Below are 16,759 nucleotides of genomic sequence, written 5' to 3'. Positions count from 1 at the left end.
CATAAGTTTAATAATTAAGCCGTTTAGAAAATTCGATATTATCTTTTCGTTTAGCCATCTGCATAGAGTATGTTGGTGTTAAGAAGTCTTCTATTTAAAAATGGATAAATTATGATTACTTCGGACTCGAACCCTCCCAGAACTTTACAACATCTACCGCGCACAGAAAAGAACTAATCGCCTGCAGTGCCTCGTGTCAGTGAGACATAACTGGTGAGCCCTAATATGAATCTAAAGAGAGGAATAACCTCGCCACGGAGCCCGAAAGTATACAAACCTACGGCCCAACGCGTGCGTGGAGGGGAGTCGCCTCAGTGCATTCCATCCGCTAACATGAAATCCGATAGGCCTTTAGCTCGTGGAGTTTGACTACGGCTTCGGTAGCTCAGTCGCGTCCGTCCTCGTCGGCTGTTGGTTTCGTGAAGGCAAAGGAAAAAGTTCTTCATATGCCAACCTTCCAAGTCTCTTCCTACCCGTCCCCATCAGTTAAGTGGGGCTCGTGGTCGTCTACATATTTTTGGAAACACGGATGTTAGAGAAGAGGACTGACGGATGGCATAGGCGGATTTAGGAGGGGGCATAGGGGGACATGCCACCCCGCCCCCAAACTCTTAAAAAAATATATATACAAGATTTTTAATACGGTCATCATTACGTTCGTTTTCTTTTGTGTATTGCGGAGACTCAATCATTTAATTTAATATTAATAACATTCATATCAAAATTAAGAGAATTAATACTCTCTGCAGTAATTGTTGTATTTTGTTTTTTAATCTCAAATATGAGGAGACCTATTAGATACCCTTGCTGTCCTCCAGAAAAAAAATCCTGGACTTTCCCCTGATCTGAACCTCTTTCATAAAGCCTCAATATTTAATATTTTACATGGTTCCTCCATAGATTGCAATGATGAAAAAATACAGATTCGATACATATTTACTTGTAATTCGATGATTAACAACTCTCAATCCAAATTTAAATTAGTATCAATAGAAATATACGAAGGGGAGTAGAAAGAGTAATCCATTATGTCACAAATTATGATTTAGCACTGATAATGTAGGGAGAAATATGATAATAGTAAAAAAGAGGCTCATCTTGATCACTTCATTCCAGAATCATAATGAACTCTATTCTTAATACTTTAAAAAATAAAAGCATGGACTATTGCTCAATCATCTAAAATACTATGTTGAAGCATAATATGCTCTAAATTCAAATCGAACTGGAACGCGGATAAATTTTTCCAAAAATATGTTTGGGATGCCGGTGTGGTATGCGCGTTGCATATACTGTTTTTTACATGTCAATCCGGTTCCTTTGGGAAACAAAAAAATGCCATTAAATTGGCAGTATGTTTCGCTTGAATAAAACCTAAAGTTAAATTCATCGTTGGCAATTGGCCGACATTATGGAATATATCTGTATACCGTAAGAAGGAGGATCAGAGGGCGGTTGCCTATGGACTAGTGGTGATATTACGGACGAGTAGATGCTAGATGAAAAGTTTCTCTAGCGGCTCCTCTCCTCTCTTGAGAAATATGGGTTACGTCTCATCGAATATTAGAGCAACCCCGTAAAATACATATTTTCATTCTATGTTTAGTTTTTTACTACCTCACTAAGTTTTTTTTGAGTGCCCATCCTAGGTCAAGAAGAAGTAAGTTATTTAGGGGCACAGTGCAACGGGTAAAGCTTCATGAGTAATCGCTAGCATTTGCGCGTGCGGAAACAACAGCTGGTGCCCTGCCTGACTTACTTTACTGCCTTACTTACTTACGCGTTGCGTTGACGCCGCGGTTAGCGAGTCAATCAGAGCCTGTCTTTGAGAATTGATGACGTCATGTCTCCAGTTCGCTGCGTCCTCGCGGAAAAACTGAACCTGCCGTATTTTGTCTGCGTGAAGGCGGCAGTACGCCGACGATTTCGAATTGGTGTTTGTTTATGGGAAGCTTAGGTAGACAAATATGCAAGATTAGATCTAATGCAGGACCCCCATCCTCTCAGACAATACAACCACTTCCAGATTTTTCCCGCGATGCCCTTCCCTCGTCTTTAAAAGACCACCAAATCTGGCCAGCATTTTAAAAACAACAAAACCGCTGCCCAAGCAACAGTTCCTTATTAGTTTTTTTTAAATTATTTGCTTGAAAAAATATTATTTTCTTTAAAGAAATCGGGGATTTTTGCTTCTAGGGGGGGCCGCTGCCCCCTCCTGCCCCTCTTTTTGATTTATTGCGGTCACTGGTAGTGTAACAAGAATTGCACGTCACTCGTTAAGGGTTAAATCTATGTTACTTAATTGGATTAATATTGCTTACAGAATAGTGTGATGATTAACAAAATATCCCTCAGAGGGCAGAAAAACTCAAACTTTTGAACCATTTACCTTAATTTTTTTCTGGCGGAAGGCCCCCGCACCTACCACTTACCCTAGCGGGTATAGCACACACTCAGGCAACCCAGTATTAGCTACGCCTGAAACCCCCCCTATCCTTAATTCCTAGCTGCGTCCCTGATCCCAGCTATCCACGATCGTTGAGGGATTTGAAAATATTTGGCACGACGCATCTAATAGCTAGGCACAAATGGCTCTTGTATTCTGACGTATTCTGGGGAAAAATGACTTATGCGGACGAAAGGATGGCCACGGAAAATTCCGTGACTCAACTATTCAACTCAACAGATTCCCTGTGTCACGGGGGCCTATACGCATGATCACCTCATTATCGCGAGTCAAAACGTCTTACTCTCCTCCCCACTTCCAGAAGCCACTTCTTTTCCTTTGCAGCACACAGGGCCGGCCCTAGCAGGTGCGGGGCTAGGGGCGAACCTTCAGTGCGGGGTCCGTCACTTAAAATATTAAACTCTACACCCCATCTACAAACTCGAGCATTTTGAATCCCTACCACTCTCTGGCTAAGTATGCGTTCCCCTCCCAAATTCGGACTTCGTAATAACGCCGTTATGATACCATCACGCAGTTGAGTTCAAAATAGTATGAGATACAAATAGAATTTATAATTATATTTATTCATAAATTTATAACGTAAAATAAACAAAAAACGCGCTTTTTCAATAGGTACATATTTTTATAAGTTAGATTATGAGTTTTCATTTTCATTTATTTATTACTTTTTTTTTGTCAAGCACGGACTTAACAATACAGTAATAGTTGAAATTGCATTTTCAAAACTATCGTATATTTTAATTTTTTTCACGAACGCGTGGCCCCCCAAAGCGCGGGGCCGGGGGCTCTCGCCCCGGTCGTCCCGCCCTGAGGCCGGCCCTGGCAGCACAGGATGGAATAGTTGTCTTTCGACTGATAAGCGAAGGGGCCGGTCACAATCTCATCCTGGGGCACACAGTCATGAAAATCGCCGATCAAAACGTCTTCCGCCGCCGTGGGCTTCCAAGACTCTTTTTGACCGATAGGGAGTAGGCCCTCACTCGACGCTCGGATTCAGGGGCGTAGCCAGGACGATTGTTAGGTGGGGGGGGGGAGGAAAGACGGGGGGACGCTCCTCCCACCATTCTCTTCGATAGCTATCGCATCGGTTGACATTGTCGATTGAAATGATTGTAACCGGGGGCGGTAAGGCCAGATCGGCTGGTGGGCGATCGCCGAAGGCCCCGAGCTTCAGGGGCCCCCACAACGCCCGCGTCTATCGTGAAGCTTATATGAAAGGTGTAATTAATAAAAAGTTATTTTGTAATTGTAAAATTCCAAGTATTCATTAATTTGCTTTATTTATGACTTATCCACCGAAAATAGGTCGTATAAAAATAAATAAAATAAAGGAGTCAGAAGAATAAAGGCAACCTGATTCTTTTTTGAAAGGGTCACTCGAAAAGCTTATTTTAGAGGTTTCTTTTTAGATTCGTATTCCTGAATCATCTCGCGTAATTCGAGGTAAACATTTTTCTTCTCTATAATGACAGTCTCCCCCTAAATAGTATTTTCATCGTGAGAATATTGTGGGAATTGTCGAATTCAATGGTTAGATCACGCCTTTTAGTTAAACCATCTGGAAAAAACCCTTCCGGAAACATTTAAACTGATCGGTTATTTTTTTAATGCATGGCGACCGTTAGAAATTATTATGTTTAGTAAACTTATGCATATCGTAAAATATCCAGCCATAAAAATTCAGTGATGAAAAATAATAGGATAAAAAGATTTGTAAAAATATAAACAATGTGCTCTATATCGAGGGTTGATCTCACAATATGTTAGAAAAAAGCCAATGCAGTAAAGGCAACACTAGGTTACTTTAAACTAAGGCACTCGTATCCACAGCCAAAGGTTCTCGAAGTCATCGCGATTATAGGGTATATTTGAAATCCCTCAAAATATTAATTCCTCCCCCAAAAGTCACCGTCGTATATCTCCTGCGGACAGCCATGACTAAAAGATTGCTTTGATATCATGCACCGCACGTAAATATCTTACCACCAAGAAGCCGAAGTTTTTCAAGTCTCGATCTGAAGTCGAATTTGAAATGCCTCTTAACCTCACCCCCGATGCAAAGACTAACGAACACTCTGAGCGTGGAAAGTGGGTGTACCCCCTACCGGTCGAAAAGAGTTCGCGGAAACCCTCGGAGGAAGGCGATATGACAAGCGATATTTATACGGAGGCGCTCATGTGTCAACGTGCAGGAAGGAATCGTGCATTCAGCAATGAAATTTTCGGAGGCAATCCTTTCTTCCGCATACGAGGATCACGTTTGATTGACCGACCAAGTTATTTAGCTGTCAGCATCTTCAGAATCATAACTTGAGTAATAATTGGTTTTCCTCTGCTACTCAAGAGATGATTTGAGTATTATCATGGACATTAAAGCTGTCATGAGATTTTTATGTATTTCCACACATTAAAAATTTAATTGGAGGTATTTCTGAAATGTTATTATTCTCGATCATGATGACTAATCATGTGATAAAATTCGTCATAGTACACCATTCATGCCAAGGGTCTCACCTACCACGTTATTACAAAATGACATCAATAAAAGAACCTGCAAAAAGTTTTCTTTCGTATCTACACAAGATATAGCTATTCGGTACCTTCGTATACTATCATGTATTCACCTAAGACAGTGGCGGATACATACGGGGGGCGCGTAAACCCCCCCCCCCCTCTTTGCGGGACCGTATAACATAAGATGCCATTGTCTTGAGTGTGTATAATCAGTTTAAATATAACTTTCTTATCCCGATCAATGATAATCATTTGTCGGTAAAGGTCGATTACCAAAAGCGTATTACTTGATTATTTCGTTACAATGAAATGAAAGGTAGCTCGAGATACCTTATGCGCCCCATCCCTCGATTTTTTCTGCATCCGGCACTGTCTTAAGCTTTCGAAAGGAAACTGCAGTCACACCTCCTTCATATTTCAAAACTTAGGTTGAGTGATAACAATAGAAATACACTGAAGCGTCTGTGCTTTTAGTTGTAACAGCAACCGATTGCAACGTTAACATTAAAAATCAACGTTCAATGCTTCCCGAAGATGTCTTTTTCTCTTCACTTTTTCGCCTTTATTTTGTGGAAGAGAAGAGATACGTAGGAGAAGAAATACGTAAGAGTGAAATACGCAAGAGAAGAAATACGTAGATGGAATGAAAAGATAAGCTGATAGGAGAACTGAGTGGAGAGCTGCGTCAAACCAATCCTGGGATTGTTGACCAGTGATGATGATGATTTTGTGGAAACTTACGTTAAACGCCTAACTTCGTGATTTTTCAATCAGCCCAAATTTTTTCGAGTGGAAAATCTGTCCAATATGCACTGTTCGTCGGTTTTACTATCCTTTTGAACTGGGTACTATTATAGAACTGCTGCGACCATTTTGATAGAATGAAAATCAAATTTATCAATTAGGTTTGGCCATTGTTACCGAAACAGTTAATGTTCCACATAGACCGAAATGTTCGCTGAATTTCATTAGAATGTAATATTTCTAACTGAACTTTTTTCGGTGTACTTTATTGAAATTAATACATATGGTGAATGACATTTGAATTGTGTGTAAGGTTTTATCGTAGGCCATTGATACGGCACTCAATCCATAACGTGGAAGATAGACATTTTATCAGAGGAATTAAACAATAACTTTAGTCGATCATGGGTTGGTATTGCAAAACTTCTAGTTATGTCAAACCAGTCGAAAATAGATTACTTTGGCTGGAGTATTAGAAGTAAAAAATGATCAGTTCCAACAAAACCTAGTTAAAACCTAGTTAAAAACATAGTTAAAAATTTCGGGGTAGTAATTAAAAAATCAATAAAGTTGATAAAATTATATTTGAATGCTGTCACGGTAATTCTCCCAGAAAATTTACTTCCAAATAATAAAGCGTATGGGATGAAACGCATTTTCGTAGTAAACTTAGCTAATCTTACCATTGGCGAAGCTTAAGGAATATTCGACGGTAGTATTTCCCTTTAGCTGTACACAATGTCTATTCACGATGACTATGCAATAATTGGCCCATCACTACACTGAAAATGTATTTCTCGGAGTCCACTAATGAGTAAGCACAATCAATCACATAGCAGTGTGAAGGCAGTCAGACTTTAAAGCCTCCACTTACTCGAAGCAAGATTGAAATTCTAGAAAAATATCACTTCTCCTTGCTCTCTCGGAAACATGAAATTGATGATTAAGATGATATGATACAAATATTTTTACAATGTATTCAGTTTATGTACTAAGTCTGTCCGATTACCCAAAGCATCGTCACTTATTCATACGGATAATATATACGTGAGCTAAAACCAATAAGCGAGCCTGGGTTAAGAGTGCATTTCTCTTGAACTATTGGGCCAATAAAGGGTTAAAATTGCAGTGGTCGTTTAGCATAACGATGGGAGTTTTGCAACCTTTTTGACGTAGCTGAGAATTTCGGGTGTCCATCCGAGAAAAATGTTCTCAATACCTAATAATTATCTTTAATGAGCGAATAACGTTGGCGACAGTGGACTAATGTTATAACAGCAAGCAGGAGAAGTGATTAACTTGACTTTACGTGGCATGACTACGAACTGAAAACTCTACTCGAGGGTGGTTTACAGCAACGAAAAAAATTACTCAACTCGATTTATGATAATCATTAGTCGGTACAGGTCGATTACCAAAAGCAGAGATCAGCATCGGATCTGAAACCTCATTATTACGATTGGAAATGGGAAAATTTTACTGGGGAAATACTCAAAAATAAAATTTAATTAAGGATAAATTCACTCTCTTAGATTAACCCTCAGCGAGTACTATCGTGCCAAAGTCCCATATAACCCCGTCCTTACTTCCGTTTGGCTGGGTGAGCTGTGGTCAGTGGTGGATGCGAGAAAACTCAAGGGGGGGCGCAAAAATCCATTTTGTGAGGTTCCATCCCAAACCTACAACCGCCACCGACATCATGTAATATTGCGTGGTGTTCTATATACATATATATATATATATACTTGGGATGGACGGATCCAGGATTTTTTTCGGATCCAATCCTAGATTTTCGGAGCTGGATCTCTCGGATCGGTTATTTTCGGATACAAATGCATTTTCATATTTCTGCTATTAAACGAAGTAGTTATTCAAGTATTTTCCTTCATAAAAGGAAAGAAAAATATCGAAAAATCATGAATTTACAATAGAATTCATGGAAAAATGAAGTTTTTTTTAGATTATGAAGGGTGTTAAAATTAGTTTGAAACCCTCTACTTTGTACCCTGTTATTTAAAAATTCTCCCCCCTGGTTTTGCACCCACCCCCGTAACGAAGACAATGATTTATGGTCCGTGAGATTTCGAAAAAAAACAACAGAGGCACGGGCTGATGGACGGCCGAGGGTGGTTTTCCGAAATCTGCGACGTAGTTACTTTTGACGTGGTTATTATCCTACGACGCTGAGATTCCCCCGACGATTGTTCAATCTATTGGGAGAGTCAGTCTTTGTGCCAGTCGTATTTTGCCTTTTTTTCTTTCCTCGGCTGAAATTCTGCTACGTAACTTCGGATCCAGATCCGATGTCTTCCGCGACTTTGGATCCGATGTATCCGATGAAGGGCAATACCCGAGGGTATTTGGACCCGAGGCATCCGATCCAACCATCCCTAATTTATACCGACAAACCGAATACAATAGCGGCTTTTTTCCCATGCATGAGGTAATGCGTTAAAGTGTTTAATTCTTTAAGTCTAAAACGTTATGTACTATCATTTCCAATAATGTGTAGACACCCACGATCCCCACTTCACTGTTGCGGTCGGGTCGGTAAGAGTTTGGAAGGTTGGCACATGGGGTAACAACATGCCTCAACCGCACGCCACCAAGAGCCGACGAGGACGGACGCGGGGGCGATCGGGCTAGCGAGACAGGAGTCAAACTCCAAGCGCAATAGCCCAAGCGGATGACAGGCACTGATGAGACTCACGCTCATGTTTTGGCGGTCGGAATGTTTTCATTCGGGCTCCTTGGCGAGGTCGTTCCTCTCTTCAAATTCCTATTTGGACTCAACATTTACATGTTGGGTAAATGTGGCTCCATTGTAGAGTAGGTTTATTTCACGCGGATTCAGTGGCGCCGACTCTACGGGGCATGAGGGTGCCCGAGCCCCCTCAAAAATTCCTAATGGATGTGAGGAAAAAATGAGTCAGGCTAGTCGATTTTCCCCGGAGTGTCCAGATATCGATATTAGAGTTATCAGGGTTCTAATATCGATCATGTGATTCCTCTAAAATGCGTAAAAAACGTAAAACTTACTACTAATAAAATTTCCCGGGGCAAGAGCCCCGGTTCGGCCCCCCCAATATTTTTTGTAAGTTGGCATCCCTGCGTGAATTAGTTGCGCTTAGCTTTTTGGGATGGTTCGAATCCGAAGTAATATTATATTTACTTCATTTTGTAAACTAATCATTCTTCACAACAACATAATAGACACAGTTAACTAAATAAACGGTTAATACTGATTTTTTTCAAACGTCTAATTTTAAAAAAATAATGACTATCTACGTTATTAACACATTTATTTTCAAGCAGATTTATTCATTGAGAGGAAATAAGCAGAGGAAGTGGCAGGGGTCCGTGTCCTTTCGGCTGAATAATGTCCAATCTCAGTTGAGAAAAATTCTTTCTCATATCAACTACATTTCTCACTAAATAACCAAAGACATTCGTGGTTAGAATCATTATATGAATACCCTAAGGTAAGAGAAATTATTTAAAATTCGACCAATAATTATAATTTTCAAATTTATAGGACGAAAAAATATCGGAATTTACGTGAATGAGAGGACAAACGCATTCCTAACGGTATGTGTGGGAACCACAGTTTATTTATTACAAACTATTGCAAGTAGTCTATTTTTTGGTGGTATATAAAGCATTAGATTTAAGAAAATGAATGACTAGTCTACTCACGTAATAACTTAGTATATTAACAGAAAATACAATTATATTATAAAAATACATTAATTATAAAATATGGCGAATGACCAAAAATATTCCCATTTCAAACTCTCCTTAATAAACTGCAATGTTAACAGCCAAGAATTGATGATTACTGCTTCTTAAAATTGCAGTATTAAAGAGGAAGATCTTAAAAATATCTTCAGATTGGTCGATTCACTCCTTTATTCCTCTATGTAGGAAAGATGTTAACAACATTTCTGTTTTCTGCTTCTTGAACTTAATTTTGAATTTATGATCTTTCCTTTCTATTCCGTAGGGTGAGTCCAGTTTTACACCTATTATCTTCCAGCCCCACTCTTTTGTAAATGCTTTGAAGACCCCACATAATATATTATAGTTCTTCTCACCTTTAGAGGTTTCCATTCCATAAACCCTATCATAACTGTGACACTGTCCCCCCTTATATACTTTCCTAGAGTATACTTGGCTGCTTTTATTTGAACTTTTTTAAGCTTTAAAGTATCATTTTCTCAAAACGGATGCCACACCGAAGCAGCATATTCTAATACAGGTCGATCCGTAGTAATATAGGCAAATTATTTGGTTTCTTTTGTACTCTCTTTTATTTTTCTTATGACCCAATGCAGAGTTTTTAATGATTTTCCTACCACCTGATCAATATGCATTCCCCAACCAAGTTTGGATGTGAAATTAACCCCCAATTTTTTAAATACCTTAAAGTTGGAAATATTTCCCCCGAAAAAAATATGACCGATTATCCTCATTTCTCCTTCTCGTGAATGTATTTTTTGCACTCTGGTATTAAAATCCATTTTGAAGGGTATCATACATGAAGATATTTTATCTAATGTAACCCTCAAAAGTTGGAGAATGAATCCCGAAAGTTCGGAGGCAAAGGAGCAGGTGGGAGGTGTTAGGATTAAAAAGCTATATTTATTTTGTTTCTATTGCCTTATGTTGATTGTAAAGCAATTAGAGGAATGTTAAGTCTTTTTTTTTGTAAATACTAATGCACTCTGTTATTATTTTGGAATGTGTGAATATATTGTATCTATTTTGCTCCAAAGAAAAAAAATTATTTTCTTTTGTTATCTCAGCCACAAATTATTTTCTTTAGATTTCGTATTTTTTATCTAAGTTCATTGCCTCTGTAATTGGGAGGAATAAACTCAAATCCGATAGCCACGTACGTCAATAATCAAGTGTGTTTTGTTTTTTTTTAATAAAGTTGTGTGCATGTATTTGAGGTTTGTGAGCACTCAGGACATCGGCGATCCACGGGTCCGCGGCAAAGGGACTGGTCACCCCTGGCCGTGGTCTGGGCGATACCCGCCTTCTTCTTCTGACGGCTGACCACCGCAAGAGAAAAGGTCAGGCTAACGCATGGCGCAGACTAACCAGAGTGCCCAGTTTGGATTCCCGCCGGCGAGGAGGCGCGCGCAGGTGTATGTGCCACCGGAATGAAGCGTCTGCTAGAGTGCGACGCTGCTGCTGCCCTCCGTGAGGGAAATGCTAGAGAGAAGAGCTCGCCACGAAAAAGCTCTCTTTGGCCTACGAACTTTCAGGAGTCAACATCTCTCCATTAAGTGTGCTTAAAAATTCAAACCAGTGTGTGTGTGTGTGAGTGAGGGATTGAGGTATGTGGCTAAAGGGCTTTGATGATTTCTAATGTTCAATTTTGCTTTTCGTGATTTTCTGTTACGTGCCCGTTATGGGGATCTAAATTCTTAGCGTTGATTTTGGTTTGTGTTCCTTGCTGTTTCCAATTCATGTGCATTTATGTCAGGTCTTCGGGACCACGTGCGCCTTATGCCAAACTTTACTTTGTGGTTGGGATTTCTATAGGCCTCGATGAGGCGAGAATGTATTGTAAATTTGTCGTTCTTTCTGTGAGCTGCCAAATATTAAAATAGTTGGGGGAAAACATTATTTTGTGATTAGGATTGCTATATTAGCCGATGAGGCGAAAATGTATTGTAAATTTGTCGTTCTTTCTGTGAGCTGCCAAATATTAAAAATAGTTGGAGAAATAAATATCTTACCTTGGCTTGTAACAGCTACTATTGAAACGTGTCGTTTTCTTCAAGGTCATTAGAAACCCTGGATAGTACCTTTAATTTTTTTCCGTCGCTTATTATCTTATTTGTTTTCTTGTTATTATTCACTCCTCTGTTAGCTATCCGCGTGCTTACGTGGTGGACGGGCCTCTAGTCGAATTAGGCTGAATTTGCAAACCCGACGAGAGACACCCGTTACACTAAGTCATTTCGAAATGTAGGTCCTACACCGGTCTTCTCTGATTTTAATCCTTCGGTAGATTGTGCAACCATCCGTAAAAAAAGAGTATTTTGGAGTCAACTCCCACATGCATGTCATTAATGTATATGAAAAACAATATTGGACCCAATACGCTTCCTTGGGCGACCCCTATTGTTACCGCTATCTCCTAGACATATCCTTCAACTACTCTTATCCTCTGGGATCTATCTTTCAAAAATTCTCTTATCCATAGTTTAATCCTATCATTAGTCCCCAATATTAGTGTTACGAAAAAAGTATTCCGAAGTAAAGAAAAATAGCTTCATTCCCTAGTTTCGATTCATCCATGGACACATTATCAGGAGCCATTGATTGATTTATCTTCTGTTTGAGCGTTAGTTTTAATATTTCACAATCTGTTACGCTAATAGCCATAAGATCCAGGTGGTCATATTTCCATTCTACCCAGAAAAAATACATCACAGTTAAATCACGGATTAGTTTGAATAAAAGGTTGGAAGACAAAGGTGATAATTATTTCGGTATTAAATGAATTAGTATTAATAGTCATTGGATATAGTAGTGTAAAGAGGTCATTTACCAATTTATTTCTGCTCATTTCCACTCCCTAAATGAATCTGTATAGAAATGAATCTGGTAACATAGAGAGAATTATCATTTTTATAACTAAGCCGTTTAGAAAATTCGGAATTAAATATTTCTTTAGTCATCTGCAAGGAGTGTGTAGATGTTAAGAATTATTGTTTGAAAAAATGGATAAGTGATGATTACTTCCGACTTGAACTCTCCCAGAACTTCACCGCATCTATCGCGCACAGAATAGAACTAATCGGCTGCATTGCTTCGTATCAGTGAGACATAACTGGTGAGCCCTAATATGAATCTAAAGAGAGGAAAAACCTCGCCACGGAGCCAGAAAGTAAACAAACCTACGGCCCAACGCTTGCGTGGAGGGGAGTCGCCTCAGTGCATTCCATCCGCTAATGTGAAATCCGATAGGCCTCTAGCTCGTGGAGTTTGACTACAGCTTCGGTAGCTCAGTCGCGTCCGCCCTCGTCAGCTGTTGGTGTCGTGAAGGCAATGGATGCAGGTTGCTTCATGTGCCAACCTTGCAAGTTATCACCGACCCGGCCCCGTGAGTAAAGTGGGGCTCGTGCGTGTCTACATATTACTGGAAAGATGGGTGTTATAGAAGACTGACGGATGGCATACGCGAATGCAGGAGGGGGGATGGGGGCACTTGCCCCCATCCCATGTGTCCTCCCCCCCAACGGTTATAAAATAGGCATTTTAATAAGGTTATCATTATGTTCGTTTTATTTTGTGTATTTCGGAGTATCGAGTGAAAGAAACGAATTATTACTTTAATGTTAGCAAATTTCGTATCAAAATTAATAGAATATTCTCTACAGTTATTTCTGTACCTTTTAAATCTCAAATAAGACAAGGCCTATCAGAGCCTTGTGCCCCCAGAAAAAACTCCTGGAACCAACCCTGATATGAATCTCTGTCATAAGGCCTCAGCATTTTATCCTTTACGTGGTTCCTCAATATATTACCATATATGAAAATAAATAAAGATTCTCCACATATTTACATGTCATTCGATGTTTTACAATTCGCGTTCAAAACAAAAATTAGCATCGATATAAAAATGCGAAGGGGAGTAGAAAGAGTAATTCATTAATTGTCACAAAATATGATTTGGCACTGATAATGTAGGGAGGAATGTGAAAACAGGAAAATAGTCTCTTCTTAATCACTCCTTTCCAGAATCATAATGAACTCTATTATTCATACGGTGTTAGTAAAAAAAACCATAACTATTGCGCAATTATCTAAAATGCTAAATTGAAACATAATTTGCTCTAAATTCACATCAAACTAGAAGGTGGGTTAATTTTTTCAAAAAATATACTTTTGGGTGCCGATGCGGTATGCGTGTTGCATATACTGTCATTGTCAATTCGTGTCCTTTGGGAAACAAAAAATGTCATTAAAGCGGCTATATGTTTAACTTGAACAATACCTAAACTAAATTCATCGCTTGCTATTGGCCGACATTATGAAATGTATTATATCTATATGTCAAAAGGAGGATCAGAGGATAGTTGCCTCAGGGCTAGTGGCCATCTCAGTAGACGTGTAGCTGCTAGAGGAAATATTTCTCTAGCAGCTCCTCTACTCTCTTCAGAAAGATGGGCTACGTCCTATTGAAAATTAGAGCAAAGTCAACCCCGCAAGCTCCATACTTTCATTTTGGTTTAGTTTTATTTACTATCGAATCAACTATTTTTGTGTGCCCACCCTAGGTGAAGAAGAAGTTAGCTATGGATAGAGGCACGAATTTTTCGCGGAATGACGCGAAATATCAAGATTATTTGGGATAACGCGAAATATATTATCCTACGCGAAAATAATGCGATTTTTAAAGAATTTTTACTGGATATTTTGCAAAAATGTTGCTTATGTAGCAAAACCTCTACCTATAGAACATCTATTCATCGTAAAATCCTCATCGACGGCCAAAATTCAAGCATGTAACAGAGGGAAAAATCTCTGTATCGAACCCCATTATTTTCGACAAACCTCCGCACTTATATACTATCTTGTATACTATTAAGAGTGAGACCCCGAGACTGCGAAACTATCTCCACCGAATGAAATATTCCGTGATAAGTTTTGTTCTTGCTCCCACTTGCTATCTCATTTCTGCAGGAAATATTACTACTTCCGACTATTAAAATCTATCATTTTAAGCGCTGACAGAAAATTTCCAATTGAATTCATTCAAATACCCGTACAATACTAATCATCGGACGCGTTCTACATGTACAAATCCAACGATTTTACACATCTTAGAGACCTTTAATTGGGAATCAAACCATCCAATAAGTTACGTTAATCATAATCCGTCTTGTATTCTCATCTTTATTCGTCCGAGTATAGATGGGTAAATTCCGTAATTTTCAATTGAGGTAGTGGTCAAAATTGCCATGATTTTCAGGGGCAGCGGTAATTTACGAAAATTACCGCTGTAATTTCCGAGTTGCACGTCTCAACGTCTGAGCACGAAAATATCGCCAACGTCTGAGCTCCAGTCGCCAAGCGATATTCGTTTGTTTTTTTCTCGTTGTCGCAGCGCGATTTCTAACTTTGTCCCGGCACGAATGTCACATTAGTGATTACATTGTAGTCAGTTCATTACATTGTAGTCCCCGCGGAAGCCGGGAGTGGAATAGAAGGAATGGATTGTGATTGGCTAGATGCTTTTCCACTAGCAGTCTGTTCCGTATATTCCACTCCCATGTGAACTCAGCTTGAGACATCCCTACATTGCGTAAATTGACCTAAGGAAAATGCCGAAAGCAGTAACTGTGTTTGACCGCGAAAATCAGTTTCGCAGTGAAGGTTTCTATGTTTTTGATAAACAGAAGAAAATATTAATGTGCAAATACTGCAACTGCCGAATTGAATGGGCACGTAAAGATACCTGTGCTAAGCACTGTGAGGGTGCAGGACATAAGAAATTCAAAGAAGAAGCGAAGGAGAAGGGTCAATCAGTGAAACGGCAAGCTTCACTCCAAGAAACCTACCAAAGTTCTAAAATGGCAAGAGTAGAAAAAAATTATTTCGTTATGGCCACCTGTAAAGCATTTTTGGAAGCCAATATTCCAATAGAAAAAGTAGATAACCTCAGTCTGCGATCGTGGATGAGTGAATACATCCCAGGTGAGCAACTATTTAATTTTTCTCTATATTTTTAGCTAGTTATATTGATCTTTTTCCATATAACCTTTGGATATGGCTTGCTTTAACTTCTAAACTTAACCTTGCTATACTTAAAATTATGTATACTATCTGTAACTCTGACAATATGGTGTTTCTCTATTCAAAAGATACTATGTACTGGGCTGGGCCAGATAACATGGAAATTTTGTGTTGCATTTAATATTTCGTATTTTTTTCAGGTGCTGGAGATTTGCCTTCAGCTGATATGATGCGGAAGACTTACATCCCTCAAGTCCGAGAAGAAGAGGAGGCATTTATGAGACAAAAAGTAAAAGACCAACAAGTTTCAATTCTCTGTGATGAAACAACAGATAGAAAAGGGCAGTGTGTTTTTCTAGTTTTAATTAAAATCCTAGAATGTAGTGACAGCTCCAAATTGTATGTCGGGGGGCAAAGATTTTATCCAATGCTAATGCTACTGAATGTGGTCGGGCAATAATGGATGATGTGCAAGTTGGAAATTTCTTTAACAAATGTTTCTTGTATCGTTACTGATTCTGCTGCATATATGAAAAAGTGTGTTGACAGCCTGAAAGTCCTGTTTGGTGAGTCCCTGGTGCACGTACAATGCTGGGCACACAAACTTAATTTAGTGAGTAATATTTTTCAGATTAATTTAAAAGAGTTAAATGAGTGTATACTGCAGGTGAAAAGTGCATTTCTGAATACGAGAAAAAGAAAACATGCATACCTTGCTTTCTTACAGCAGAAGTATTCAGAGGTTGAAAAGAAAGCTAAGCTTTTTCCATCTCCTGTAGCTACTCGCTGGAATTCTTGGCACAAGGCTGTCATTTATGTTAATGAGTATCTCTCAGATATCCGAGAATTTTTCTCATTGGTGGGGGAGGGAGGAAGTGCTGTACATTGGTTAAGTAGCCTGACCGAAGAAGAGGTTGCTATTATACAGTGCCAAGCAGCATTTGTTGCTGAACATTGTCAACCGATTGTGAAGCTGCTAGAATGCCTTGAGGGTGCATATCCTTATTCATACAAACTACAAAGCCAATTAATAGACATAGGAAATAGTCTAAAAGTTATAAGTGATGGTAGTTTTGGGAATGACACATCTGGTCTAATAAAAAATCTCCCAAAAAAACTTGCACCTGTGCTGACAGCAGCATTAACTAATACAGCTACGAAGGCAAAAATCAAGCTTTCACAGTTACAGTCATGGAGATACTGCCAAGGGATTTCTTCATTCTATTGGCCAACTTTTTGATGAAAGATTCATGAGATCCACTACAAATAATG

General features: G+C 39.2%; 1 protein-coding gene across 1 annotated transcript; it reads left to right on the top strand.

Moving 5' to 3' along the window:
- Positions 1 to 14,283: 14,283 nt before the first annotated feature.
- LOC124161911 (CGG triplet repeat-binding protein 1-like) lies at positions 14,284 to 16,534 on the top strand. The gene is made up of 2 exons (XM_046538169.1): positions 14,284 to 15,448; positions 15,688 to 16,534. Exons 1-2 carry the CDS (start codon positions 15,076 to 15,078, stop codon positions 15,945 to 15,947), a joined length of 633 nt encoding a protein of 210 aa, XP_046394125.1. The 5' UTR covers positions 14,284 to 15,075; the 3' UTR covers positions 15,948 to 16,534.
- The last annotated feature ends 225 nt before the right edge of the window (positions 16,535 to 16,759 follow it).

The sequence above is a fragment of the Ischnura elegans genome, chromosome 7, assembly GCF_921293095.1.
Source record: "Ischnura elegans chromosome 7, ioIscEleg1.1, whole genome shotgun sequence".
Lineage (NCBI taxonomy): Eukaryota > Metazoa > Arthropoda > Insecta > Odonata > Coenagrionidae > Ischnura > Ischnura elegans.
This window is presented reverse-complemented; position numbering and strand designations above follow the sequence as displayed.

Bases quoted from the DNA above. Each gene is read 5' to 3' on its own strand.
- LOC124161911 (XM_046538169.1), top strand. From the start codon at position 15,076: ATGCCGAAAGCAGTAACTGTGTTTGACCGCGAAAATCAGTTTCGCAGT. The intron at 15,449-15,687 runs GTGAGCAACTAT...TATTTTTTTCAG, and splicing joins GATGAGTGAATACATCCCAG to GTGCTGGAGATTTGCCTTCA.